The 12,980-nt window shown below is 42.8% G+C and overlaps 1 protein-coding gene across 1 annotated transcript; it reads right to left on the minus strand.

The window, feature by feature from the left end:
* Positions 1 to 461: 461 nt before the first annotated feature.
* DNTTIP2 (deoxynucleotidyltransferase terminal interacting protein 2) lies at positions 462 to 12,409 on the minus strand. The gene is made up of 7 exons (XM_064148042.1): positions 12,267 to 12,409; positions 8,897 to 10,641; positions 7,187 to 7,322; positions 6,038 to 6,133; positions 4,982 to 5,146; positions 2,614 to 2,723; positions 462 to 614 (listed from the first exon to the last, which is right to left on the minus strand). The coding sequence occupies exons 1-7, from the start codon at positions 12,369 to 12,371 to the stop codon at positions 521 to 523; spliced, it is 2,451 nt and encodes an 816-aa protein (XP_064004112.1). The 5' UTR covers positions 12,372 to 12,409; the 3' UTR covers positions 462 to 520.
* Between the last annotated feature and the right edge of the window lie 571 nt (positions 12,410 to 12,980).

Below are 12,980 nucleotides of genomic sequence, written 5' to 3' on the forward strand. Positions count from 1 at the left end.
TATATATATATATATAAAAAAATGTATGTGCATATGCTGAATTCCAGGACATTCTCACTCTTGTTATGGTCAATGTTGAAATAAAACTCTTTACAACCAAACTACTTCTCAGTATCTTCTATTACAGAACACAGCACCTCTGACAAGATGAGGGAAAAACAGTTCTAGCAAATAACAGGTGCCAAGGTGAATTCAACACATAACTTTAAACTGAATTTACTAATTCATTGGTGTAAAAAGTGAAGCCTTAAAAGACCATAAAGGTGGACAAGGGTGGATTTTGTGCTTAGATTTAACAATAAGGTTTCATATCATTATCTTTTTCCATAACCATGAATTTGGGAAGAAAGTAATTTTAAAATCCAAAATAATTTTAGGCATCTGATAATTTGAATAAGCTCCCTATCAAATTATCACTGCAGCCTCAATTTCTTAAAGAAAAAAACACCACAACCAAAGCATTTTGTGAAAAAGCTTTATAACAAGTAAGTTGCTCCAGCTTGTTGCTTTTCTTCAAGTCTTAATTGCGAAATTTCTTCATCTTCCGCTTTCTCTTCCCTGCTGCAAAAGCTGCTTTTTCACTCATGATCTCCTGATACTTCTTTTTATTATATCTGAACAAAATAGATAATTTACTTTTAAGCATGGCAAACCAAAGTTGAGGAAAAGGTAACATGGAAAGTAGTCTACATATATAATTTGTCAAACTGAGTTCTCTCGCCTTTTCCGTGTCACGTTTCCTAAGTTTTGTATACTTATGCATTGGTAAAGGGAAACCCACACTAGGATTAATGGGAGATGCAGGTAAATTTAGTTGGGAAGTATATTTCATTGAAGAATCATTACTTTTAACATAACTGGGGGGGATTCATTGCATATGCAACCACATTTTGGACAGTTTGCTGAAATACTACTACTGCTTATAGTGGAAAGACTCAAATTTAGACAATATTATGGACAAATTACAGCCATTTTTATACTGCCTTCTCAGCAATCTCAAGATAATGAGTCTAATTAAGACTGAAAACTGACATGACATTAACACTAAATGATGAACAGGATATACTCACTGAACATGAATTGCTATCTTCTTACATTCCTGGACTACAGATTCTTATGCACCAATGATCCACAATGGATCACTGCACACTGAAAAGTACCAAGGCTTTTAATTGCAACACTGAAACCTGACCAATATCTGCACTAATGCTAAAGTATCTGGTTAAAGATGTTAATTAGCCACAGTATCAATTAACTGAACACATTTTAATTAATTTTAAAATAGCCTCTAATAAATACCTTATAAACCAGATCAAGCAAGAAAACTAGTTAAGAAATAGCTGTACTAACTTTCCTTCCCAACATTAGTAATTAATGTACAAGCCTGATAACATTAACTTTATATTCCTAAGCCATCTACTGCTTCCAAGAAAACATGTCATTATGAGAAAAAAGTAAGTGCAGATTAAAATCATGTAATGAACAGTACCAGAATGGACCAACTAAGGGATCTGGTCCAGAAATTTTATGTTAAGCAAATGGTAATGAGTTAAATCATAACCTTCAAATAAGACTTCTAGTGGGATTTTGATTCCCATGACAGGTGACAGAGTTATGAAATAAAATGCTATCAGCTTTCACAGAATTGCAGTTAGCATTTTTCTATCCATTATGCCAAGAAAAACTAGTCTTTCAAATAACAAAACATCCCTGTTCATACATAGGTGTCTACCACTCATTCAGAGCCCTTGGATTTTGGTTTAAGCCTGAGCACTTATTACCGAAGTGAACCAAAAAAGGGCTGATAGAGTCTCTCTTAAACACTGACATGTGTTGGGGGTGCATCAAGAAAAGTGTGCCCAGCAGTAAGGAAGTTCTCTTCCCCCTCTACTCTGCCCTGATGTGAATACCCAGCACACTGTATCCAGTTTTAGGCTCTCCAGTTCAAGAGAGATGGGAATTACTGGAGAGAGAACTGCAAGGATGATTCAGGGACCTCAACATATCTCCTAAGAGGAATGGCAGAGAGAAGAAGGCTGAGGGGGAAGCTCATTCATGTTTACAAATATCTGAGGGGTGGGTGTCAGGATGAAGGTGATGGTCTCTTTTCTGGCGATGCTTTGTGATAAGGAACAAGAGGTACAAGCTGGAACACAGATTCCCACCTCAACACGAGGAGAAACTTCACTGAACAGGCTACTCAGAGACGTTGTGAAGTCTTCTCTGGAGACTTTCAAAACCCACCTGGATGCATTCCTGTGTGGCTTCCCCTAGGTGATCCTGCTTTGGTAGGGGGGGTTGCACTAGATGATCTCTAAACATTCCTTCCAATCCCTAACATCCTATGATATTAAGAGTAGCCACAATAGCAGTGACCTGAGTTAGATAAAAACCTTCTCATGCAGAAGAAAAAAATTATACTGTCTCAGTCCAGTTATCCTCTTGTCTTTCGATCTTCTCAATGGCATTGCTGCTAAAGTGCTAAAACACACTAAAAAGATGTGAAACATCCAAAAAAACCCCATATAAGCTGAATAAACCCAACAAAAAATAATGTTAAAAATAGTCTTCTCTTACACAGGACATTAGAATTACAAAACTGCTTTTAAATACCTTCTAAATTCAGAATCTGCGAGCAGCTCTTCAACAATTGTTCTCTTCCTTTGTTTCTTAGGGATTCGACTGTGGTAGAAGTCTATGGGAGAATCGACCACAGTTCCAACCTAGAAAACAGAGGGGGAAATATTGTTAACTGCACAGCAAGATGTTAGTTACTTAGGTTTGGTAGTTTTGTGGGTTTTTTTTTCCTTCCTTTTCTTTTTAATCCTCAGTGAAAAGTGTAAAGTCACCTACAGAGAAGATCAGACTGGGATCTTAAGAAAGTGCCAAATAACAAAAGAATTAAGTAAAGCCTTGTATGCATAATAATCTGACCTTTAAGACTGTACAGTTTTCAACACTGGATTGTTGCAGCAGTGCTTTTATGAATAAGAGAAATCCCATTCTTAACTTTTAAACATATTTCCAAGGAGGGAAACAAACCCCTTAGGACTGTAGGAACTCTTTCCTGTCTCTAGACGGCTACACAGCAGTTCATCCAGCTCTACTACAAGGGCTTTGTTCTGGAATGCATCATGTTTTTTCCAACTAGCATGCTAGCCAGTTATCATTCAGGTTAGAACCAGAGATACATTGATCACATAGTTACATAGTGAAAATGGACTTGTGCAAAACTCCTGAGTCACAGAATCACAGAATTAACCAGGTTGGAAAAGACCTCTGAGATCATCGAGTCCAACCTATCACCTAACTCTTCCAATTAATTAAACCATGGCACTATTTGCCTCATCCAGCCTCCTTTTAAACACCTCAAGGAATGGTGACTCCACCACCTCCCTGGGCAGCCCATTCCAATGGGCAATCACTCTTTCTGTGAAGAATTTCTTCCTAACATCCAGACTAAACCTGCCCTGGCGCAGTCTCACAGAATCAACCAGGCTGGAAGAGACCATCCAGTCCAACCCATCCAACCTATCCATCCAGTGCAACCTATCCAACCAACATCACCCAGTTCAGCCTGATCCAATCAACCAGACCACAGCAGTAAGTGCCTCATCCAGTCCCCTCCTAAACACCTCCAGGGACAGTGACTACACCATCTCCCTGGGCAGCCCACCCCAATGGCAAATCACTCTCCCCCTGAAGAACCCCCTCCTAAACATATAAGACCCCATCTTTTTGAGTGAAGCAGTAGTGTTTTCATACCTCAAAATAGCTTCTTCAAGCATGCTAACTATTCAAACAGGTGCAAGCAGTCAGAAACCTGTTTTTACAGTTTTGGCAGTAATTACTCTATTTCTGCTAGCCACTTGAAAGCTGAGAGCTACAGCAGCAGCAATTCTGAATGAACACAAAGCTAGCTGTCTCCATTCAAACTGCACAAGCTAATGAAAAAAACCCAAACATTCATTATTTTCTACATATTTGTTTAAAAAAATGGCAATACTTTCAAAAGCAGTGAAGATCTAGCCCAGCAAGGGTTCAATATATGAATTAAGTATTTGTTCATTACTATGAAATCAGCTGAAACTGAAAAACCCCAGCATATACACATACTCAGGAGTAGGCAGTTGTAAACCGCAGTGAAGTAATCAAAATACTTTAACAGTATCACATTATCACAGTATTATTAGGATTGGAAGAGACCTCACAGATCATCAAGTCCAACCCTTTACCACAGAGCTCAAGGCTAGACCATGGCACCAAGTGCCATGTCCAATCCTGCCTTGAACAGCCCCAGGGACGGCGACTCCACCACCTCCCCGGGCAGCCCATTCCAGTGTCCAATGACTCTCTCAGGGAAGAACTTTCTCCTCACCTCCAGCCTAAATCTCCCCTGGCGCAGCCTGAGGCTGTGTCCTCTCGTTCTGGTGCTGGCCACCTGAGAGAAGAGAGCAACCTCCTCCTGGCCACAACCACCCCTCAGGTAGTTGTAGACAGCAATAAGGTCACCTCTGAGCCTCCTCTTCTCCAGGCTAACCAATCCCAGCTCCCTCAGCCTCTCCTCGTAGGGCTGTGCTCAAGGCCTCTCCCCAGCCTCGTCACCCTTCTCTGGACACGCTCAAGCATCTCAGTGTCCCTCCTAAACTGGAGGGCCCAGAACTGAACACAGTACTCAAGGTGTGGTCTAAGCAGTGCAGAGTACAGAGGCAGAATGACCTCCCTGCTCCTGCTGACCACACCATTCCTGATGCAGGCCAGGATGCCACTGGCTCTCTTGGCCACCTGGGCACACTGCTGGCTCATGTTCAGGTGGGTATCAATCAGCACCCCCAGACCCCTCTCTGTTTGGCTGCTCTCCAGCCACTCCAACAGTTAAGCTACAAAATTAAATCAATGTAGAGTCAACCTACAAAACAGGCAGGGAATAAAATAAGAACAGCTGTTCAAAACTTTAGCAGGACAATGCCATCTTATTTACCTGGAAGTACTTGGGCAGACCATCTCTATCATTCTTCTTGTAAAAATGCTTAGGGTCCAATGAAGCTCTCATCTTCAAAACTTTAAGGTCATTTTTCAGTTCATTTGTGATTTCTGGGGCTTTCATACCAAACCAACCATCACCTGTTGTTTTCTCTCGCTCCGCCTAGGATGCAACACCAAAAGTGATAAATTTGTACTTGGCAACCGGGATGGGCTAAATCTGGATACTCTTCCACCCAAAGGATTGATAAGGCATTTAGAACATAACTGTACCTTAAAAAAAATGTATTTTATGATGCTTACAAGAAGGTTATCAACACTCTATTAATGACAGATTTGTATTATCCAAGCCCATTATCTTTCAGTTCACTCTCCTGGTGACTAAAGGATGGCTTTGCACAGGGTGGAAATCAATAACTTCAGTTCATCCACCTCCAGTAAGGCCTTGTGCTAGTTTGAGCCTAGCTGGGATATTTTGGTGAGAAGAATTATAGGCCATGAAAAGGAAACAATGGTGATGGTTACTGCACTCATAGGCTTGCTGAGATGTATGAAAACAAGAACACAAACATAGACAACACAGAGTTTGCTCTCTGGCTTTGGGCTGCACTCCTCTCTCTCAAACCTGCAGTCTGTGTGACTAATCCTTCTGCTTCCTAACCCCCCTGGCCGATCCTCCAAACTCACCTTGAACGCAAGGCAAAGTCTGGGGTAAGGTAGAGAGGTGGGAAGAAGGTGGAAGGGTGGTTGAGGGCCCCTCCTGAGGACTCTGGTTTCTGGGAGGGCTGTTGTGTTTCTGTATTACTTTTTAACTTGTCTATTTCCGTCTATAGCTGTATAGATTGTAAATATCTGCTTGTGTATTGTGCTAAGCTGTAAACATAGCTTCATTTCTTTAATTTCCAGCTGCTGAGTCTAGTCAGGGTGATTTTATTAAATGTGAGGGGGTGTGTAACACTCAAACCATCACAGGCCTGCATAAGCATATTTCCAGCATGGGGCTTTACACCAAGATTTGTTTTGTAATTTGAGGCATTATCAGCCCTTTACTTACTCTTCGCTGTTTCTTCAGCTGGCGAAGGGATTCCCTGAAGGGTGGGACACACTCCTTTCTTTCAAAATCTGGAGTTATTATACTCTTCTGCAAGAGCTGTAAGAATTTTTGTCAAGATTAGATAGTCCTCTCACTGTTTAACCTCATTTACCAAACCCACTAAATCGATCACATGGAAACTGAGCAAGCACTACAATATAATACTTAAGCTTCTATGGTCCACAACAAAAGCAGTAGGGATCTTCAAAACAGAATTTTGGACAACGCTGTATCTGGAAGTGTGCTTTTGAAATAGAGCTACTAAATACATTAATTAAGGATGTGGAGATGCTGGAGCATGTCCAGAGAAGGGCCACGAGGCTGATCAGAGGGCTGGAGCACCTCTGTTACAAGGACAGAGTGAAAGAGTTGGGGCTGTTAAGTCTGCAGAAGAGGAGGCTCTTCTTGTGGCCTTCCAGGATCTGAAGGGGGCCTACAAAAAAGCTGGGGAGGGACTTTTTAGGCTGTCAGGGAGTGACAGGACATGGGGGAATGGAGCAAAGCTGGATATGGGTAGGTTCAGGCTGGAGGTGAGGAGGAAGTTGATCATGAGAGTGGTAAGAGCTTGGAATGGATTGCTCAGGGAGGTGGTTGAGGCCCCATGCCTGGAGGTGTTTAAGGCCAGGCTGGATGAGGTTCTGGGCAGCCTTATCTAGGGGAGGGTGCCCCTGACAATGGCAAGGGGGTTGGAACTAGATGATCCTTGTGGTCCCTTCCAACCCTGACTGATTCTATGATTCTATTCTATGACTCTACATCAGGGAGAGTAGAGAACTTTATTTACTGATATTCTTTCTTGCTATGAACTAGAGTTTCTCATTAGGAGACCTTCAGCTTTTATACTATCAGGCAAAACTACAAGCATAATCAGCTTTAGAGTATTTTACAAGGTAATGCTGGTATTTGCACTGCTTTTCAGTTTCTGAATTGTCAGATGTATTTCAATTCTTAACATTTAAACCAAATATAAACCCTCACTTTGATGAAAAAAGAATGGAATTTCTCAGCAAACCATAAACCAGGATGCTTATTTAAAAGAAAGAAAACCAACCTTATTAAACTGACATTTTTGTGTTACTTTAGGTAACTGCATAATTGTAAACACATTACCGGGTCCTTCTTTTTCTCCTTCAGTTGTTTAATTACACTGGATTTAGGCTTCTGGGTTTTTGCATCAAAACTAATATATAAACCTCCAAGCTTCTTCATATTCAAACCAGGGTCTATCTTGCTGGAAAGATGTAAACTAAAAGAGAAATACTTAATGATTAGATGATAGTAACAAACATGCAGCTAAACCTTCTACTGTTCTCTGAGTAAAACAAACAGAGAAAAATAACCATATCATTAGATGAAGACTTATTAAAAGAACAGTGTCTGGGGAACCAATTCAACAAATCTTTCAACTAATATTGTATTCTTATCTTAGATACCACTCTTCTAGAAAAGAATTCTTAATTTGCTTAACCTTACCAAAAGAACTCACAACCAGCATCCTTATTCTAAATATTGAGAAGCTTGGTAAAGAAAAAAACACAAGCATATGGGTGGTAAAAATGTTGTCAGCTTTTAGTGAAAAGCACGAGGAAACTCTTCTCCCAGGCAACCAGCAACAGAACAATGGGACGCAGTCTCGAGTTATGCAGGGGGAGGTAGAGGCTGGATGTTAGGAGGAAGTTATTCCCAGAGTGATTTGCCATTGGAATGGGCTGCCCAGGGAGGTGGTGGAGTCACTGTCCCTGGAGGCATTCAAAAAAACCTGGCTGAGGCACTTAGTGCCATGGTCTAGTTGACTGGACAGGACTGGGTGATAGGTTGGACTGGATGATCTTGGTCTCTTCCAGCCTGGTTGATGCTATGATTTCAGTCCTTGTCTGTGTACCAATACTAGAAACATCATTATTAAACATTTCAAAGCTAGGGTATGTCACTTTTTCCCCCTCCATACTTCTTTTGGCCAAAGGACTATATCCTAAAATGGAAGTTTTTGATGAGAAGAATGTTTAAAAGCTATTAAGTATTATGGAGAAATACAGTGACAGCTAAAGCAGTACAACATACATTTGTTGTAACTTGATCACCTGTTAATACAAGCCCTTCACAAGTGTTCAATGAACTCTGAGTAATCTTCATAATGCCTTTGCATTAAATAATTGGCTAAGTTTTTTTGCAACTCTTCTGACCTACCTTAAGGTTTTTAGGTTATGACTTATTCATCCAACCTAAATAGACTTATTATTATTATTACTATTAAAGATTATTACATATATAAAAGGATTTAGCAATAGCCCAACTAGAAGAGTTCAAGAGTTATTCTATGATTCTGTGCTGGGTTGATCTCACTTGAAGTACCACCATCCCACAGACACAAGAACCAAAACCAAAGAAGTGTATCAAACTGTGTAAGATTTAAAAGGATGATCCAATTAGGGAATGTGTAATTAAATTACTGGATTTTTGATATTTATATTAAGAACAAATTAAAAAAATCAGTAATTAAGAAAACTGTGACCTGAATAAGCAATGAAGCCAGCACCACCAGTTTCACTCAGTTTCATATTATGGCTGAAGATATACAAGCCCTCTGGATGCCTCAATATGTTAAAGAGTTTTGTTCTGCTACAAACTGAAAACACCTGCATCCTCCATTCACAGACTGTACTTGTTCTACAGTCTCTGCAACCCCACTTTCCATGGCAGTAGAACTTATGTGATTAAACTACTCCCTCATTTATTCCACATCATTTAGCACTTAATGTACAAATGCTAAGCATATGTTTGAATTAAAAACTCTTGACTTAATCCCAGAAAGATACTTACACATCAAGCTTAGTTTCCAACAAACTGTCGTCTTCATCTTTCTCATCTTCGTCTACCAATTCCTCGTCAGCCTCTTCCAAATCTGAAGACTCTTCATGTTCCTCACATTCTTCAGGTTGCTTACTTTCAGCATCGCTATCTTGGTCCAGATAGTACTTACGGCTGGAACTCATGCCAGGCTCAGTATCAATTACAAAAAGCTCTTCAGGATGCAGTGAACTTGGTTTTGGAGATTTTTTGTGGGAAGGAGTCCTGTTATTTGCCTCTTTATAACATGGACTCTCTTCAACTATACCTATGTCTGCCTCACCATTACTTTCAGATTCATCAGTCTTATCTTCGCTCAGAAACAAGGCAAGAGAATCATCTCTGTGGCTTGATATTTCCCTGCTTTGGGACAAAGATTCCACTTGCTCTCCTGTTTGTTCTTCATCACTGACCACATCAATCTGAAGCGTGCTGCATCTACCAAGGCTATCAGCTCTCTGTGCAACAACTATGTCCTTTTGGGGACTGATGACTGCACTGCTCCGCTTACCCTTTCGTAATTTATCAGCATGGGTGAAAGATTGCTGTGCATCAGCCTCAACATCTGCTTTCTTGCATTCTGGAATTTTTTTACTTTTGCTTAGTTTTACTTGCCCCTCAGATTCTAAAAATTCCTTGGGACTCAAGCAATCAGCCAAAGAAAGATCCATATGCTCAGATTCCCCCTCACTCACAAGTACCCTACAGTGTTCTCCTTGTATTTGGCTGCATGCTTCCCCTGAATCATGTCCCCCAGCAGAATGTCTTTTTTTAATTGATTTTTTCCCAGGTGATTCAGTGTTATTTCCTCTCATTTTTCTAAGACTGCTGGGTGTCACATCATTCAAAACCTCCTTTTTCACTTCCTCGCTCTGGCTTGCATCAGCAGATTCTGAAAAACATTTGCTTTTAAGTGAACTGGATTCTTTATTATCATCCTCAGTGCCAGAGGCACCTTCTGTGTCAGGAACAAGTTCAGCAGCAGGTCTAGAATCCGAAATTATTACTAGCTCAGATTTAATGGTGTCCTTAATTAAATCTTCATCTTCTGAAACAACTCTGCTTTCTTTTTCAGTCTTACTATTTTCTGCTTGTGATTTCATTTGCATGCTCCTCGTAATTCGCTTGGTAATGACACATGGTTCCAAATGAGTACTTAAGTATGACTCTGCATCAGAAATGTCTTCACTCTGGTCTTCATGAACTGTATATGGCTGAAGTTTCTTTTTGCTTTGCCTACTTCTTGTACTTCTGGTAGCATTAGGCATTTGGACACCAGAAACGGCAGAGGAACAAGACTCAGCTTCAGAGACATCATCTTCATCTGGAATTCTTTTTAACTTATTTAGAAAAGCTGTTCTGTCACGGGTTTTTTTGCCAGAATAATCTGGTTGATAAGGAATTACAATCTGTCTTCTTCTTGTTACTCTTACATACAGTGGTGTCTGAAGACCAGACACGGCAGAGCAGTTGGATTCTGTTTCTGACACATCCCCATCAGCTTGTGATTCAGGAACTGGCTGTGTGGAACGAAGGGCTGTGTTGTCATTTCCAGTCATTTCCACCTCTAAGCTATCACTGACATTTGACCTTGTTTCTGCACGTTCCAGTTCTTCAAACTGAGATTCCTGAACTACCTCTGGCTTACAAATTGATTTAGCTGTTCTTCTTGTAGTCATCCTTACAGATACAGAAGTATTCAATTCATCGGATGCCATCTAGAAAAGGAGTTAAGAAAGAGTGACACTGACAGATGAAGTATGCTTGTGCTAGTTTGAAGCTAGCTAGAATGTTTTGGTGAAAAGAACTAGATCATAGGCTGTGAAAGGAAAACAATGGTGATGTCTACTTCCCTCAGAGTCTTGCTGAAGAAGAAAAGATTAGATAACACTCTCGCCATTTTTGTCACACTCTGCTTTGGGCTTCTGACTGAGCTGCAGCTCCCTAACCTCACCTTCCACTCACCTTTGCTTCTTAACCTCTTGGCTGAACCTCTTTTCTTCTTTAGGACTGGGGTAAGGTTGAGAGGGGCAGGGGGAAGGTGCAGGGGTGGTTGAGAGCCCCTCCTGGGGACTCAGGTTTCTGGGAGGGGAGTTGTGCTTCTGTATTATTTTTACCTTGTATATTTCTGTATGTAACTGTATATACTGTAAATATCTGCTTGTATATTGTGCCAGCTGTAAATAAATAGCTTCATTTATATTCCCAGAGCCGGCTGAGACTAGTCTGGGTGATTTCTAAATTGGAGGGGGGGGAACACCCAAACCATCACAACACTTCATATGAAGGATGCTATATGAATCACTAATCTTTTCAAACACATCTACTCAAGCTGATAACATATCACATATCTATGTGGGAAAAGCGTTAACAAATCATCCCTTGCTTATTCATCTCCTCTTGGTCAAGGCAAGAGAAGAAACACACATCCATTCAGAAATATAAATCAGCATGCTCTTCTTAAACAACGATCTCGTTCTAGAAGTTATGGCAAGTATCATGGGAAGCAACTCCAGAAAAGGTGCTCAGAAACTGATGAGGATTTGCTCGGATATAAAATGCTGAAGCCTAGCAAGTGGCAGAATCTGCCCCTCGATGCTTTCCTTAACCAGTGTTAGCAGTTTAAGGCAGAGATCGCCCTCATGGCAACCACAGCACTACGTATAAAACCTTTTCTTTAAAGATGCTTTTAAGTTACCTGAAAGACAATTCCTAAATTTTGGAAAGAAAATAATGCTTGGGAACAGCAGGACCATCCCAAAACTCAAAACAACGACAGATCAGCATAAATCACAGCACCTAAACGATCAGTATTTAGGCAAGCATTTGCCCGTGCAGCAGAAAACCTGCCAAGAAGCGCTAGAACAACTGCAGTGCAAAAACCCAACAAGAGAAAATCCCGCACCAAAACCCCAAGCCATACCAAACCAAAAAACCCCCAAATCCCCAACCGGATCACCAAACCAGCACGCCCGAAACCCCAAGCTTTAGCTCCCAGAATGAAAAGGTTTAACAAGGCAAACCGGCTGCCAGCTCCGCGAAGGAAAGGCGCTGCCAGCGCTGCAGCTCCAGATCCGACATCAGCCCGAGGGGCCCTGCAGAGCGGCTGCGGCACAGCGCGGCTGCGGCACCGGCAGGGAGGCGCGGCAGGCGGGCACGCCGCTACCCACAGTCCACACTGCAGCCACCACCGAGCTCCGCGGAATCGGCAGACTCCGCCGCCCACCCGCGGCACACACCGTGCCCCACGGCGAGGCCGCGTGTGCGTCCGAAGATGGCTGCCGCTCCCTAGAGCGGGTGCCTTCCAGGCTGCCCGCACTCCCCGGCTCCCGGCTCCGCTCACCTCCGAAGCGTCGGCGGGAGCGGTCCCGCAGGGGCTACCGCTCCCTTTCCCGCCCCCGGTCTCTCGCTCCCGGCGCTGGGCCGCCATGCGCCTGGTGGCCACCATCTTGCCAGCCTTGCCGTGCCCGCCCCTTCCGGCCACGCTAAGCAGGGCTGAGGGACGCGGCGCGGGAGGGCGTGGCGCGGGAGGGCGTGGCGCGGAGGGGCGCGGCTCGGGAGGGCGTGGCTCAGGAGAGCGTGGCGCGGAGGGGCGTCTGAGCGCCGGGGGGCGGACGCGGGGAGCCGCCGATAGCCGCGTTCCAGGCGCTGCCGGAAAACGAGCAGTGCGGTGCAGCGTGCCGAGAAGCGCAGCGGCAGGAGCAGCTGCCACGCCGTGCGGTGAGGGACGTGCACTCGTCCATAGTGGGAGAGGGTGAAGGGTGCCCTGAGATCAAACCCCAGGGCGCTGGTCACGTAAAACCATGTTATGACAAGACACAAACTCCCATGTATGACGGTGTAAAACGCTCTGGCTGTGATACGGGAAAAGGGAGAGAGAACATAGTGTAGGAAACCAGTTAAAGCATCAACTGGGCGAGCACCGACACAAAGCGTCATCAATCAGATAAACACAAAGCAGGTGGAGGAAGCTTGAGAGGGTCTTGAAACACGCTCACGCAGAAGAATACCGTGTTAAAAGATGAGAACATCAGAGACTCCAGCCAAGAACGTGACC

Source organism: Pogoniulus pusillus, chromosome 8 (genome assembly GCF_015220805.1).
Source record: "Pogoniulus pusillus isolate bPogPus1 chromosome 8, bPogPus1.pri, whole genome shotgun sequence".
Classification (NCBI taxonomy): Eukaryota; Metazoa; Chordata; class Aves; order Piciformes; family Lybiidae; genus Pogoniulus; species Pogoniulus pusillus.

Bases quoted from the DNA above. Each gene is read 5' to 3' on its own strand.
- DNTTIP2 (XM_064148042.1), bottom strand. From the start codon at position 12,371: ATGGTGGCCACCAGGCGCATGGCGGCCCAGCGCCGGGAGCGAGAGACC. The intron at 10,642-12,266 runs GTGAGCGGAGCC...CTCCTTTTCTAG, and splicing joins CTCCCGCCGACGCTTCGGAG to ATGGCATCCGATGAATTGAA. The intron at 2,724-4,981 runs GTAAATAAGATG...TCTGTTTTCTAG, and splicing joins GTCTGCCCAAGTACTTCCAG to GTTGGAACTGTGGTCGATTC.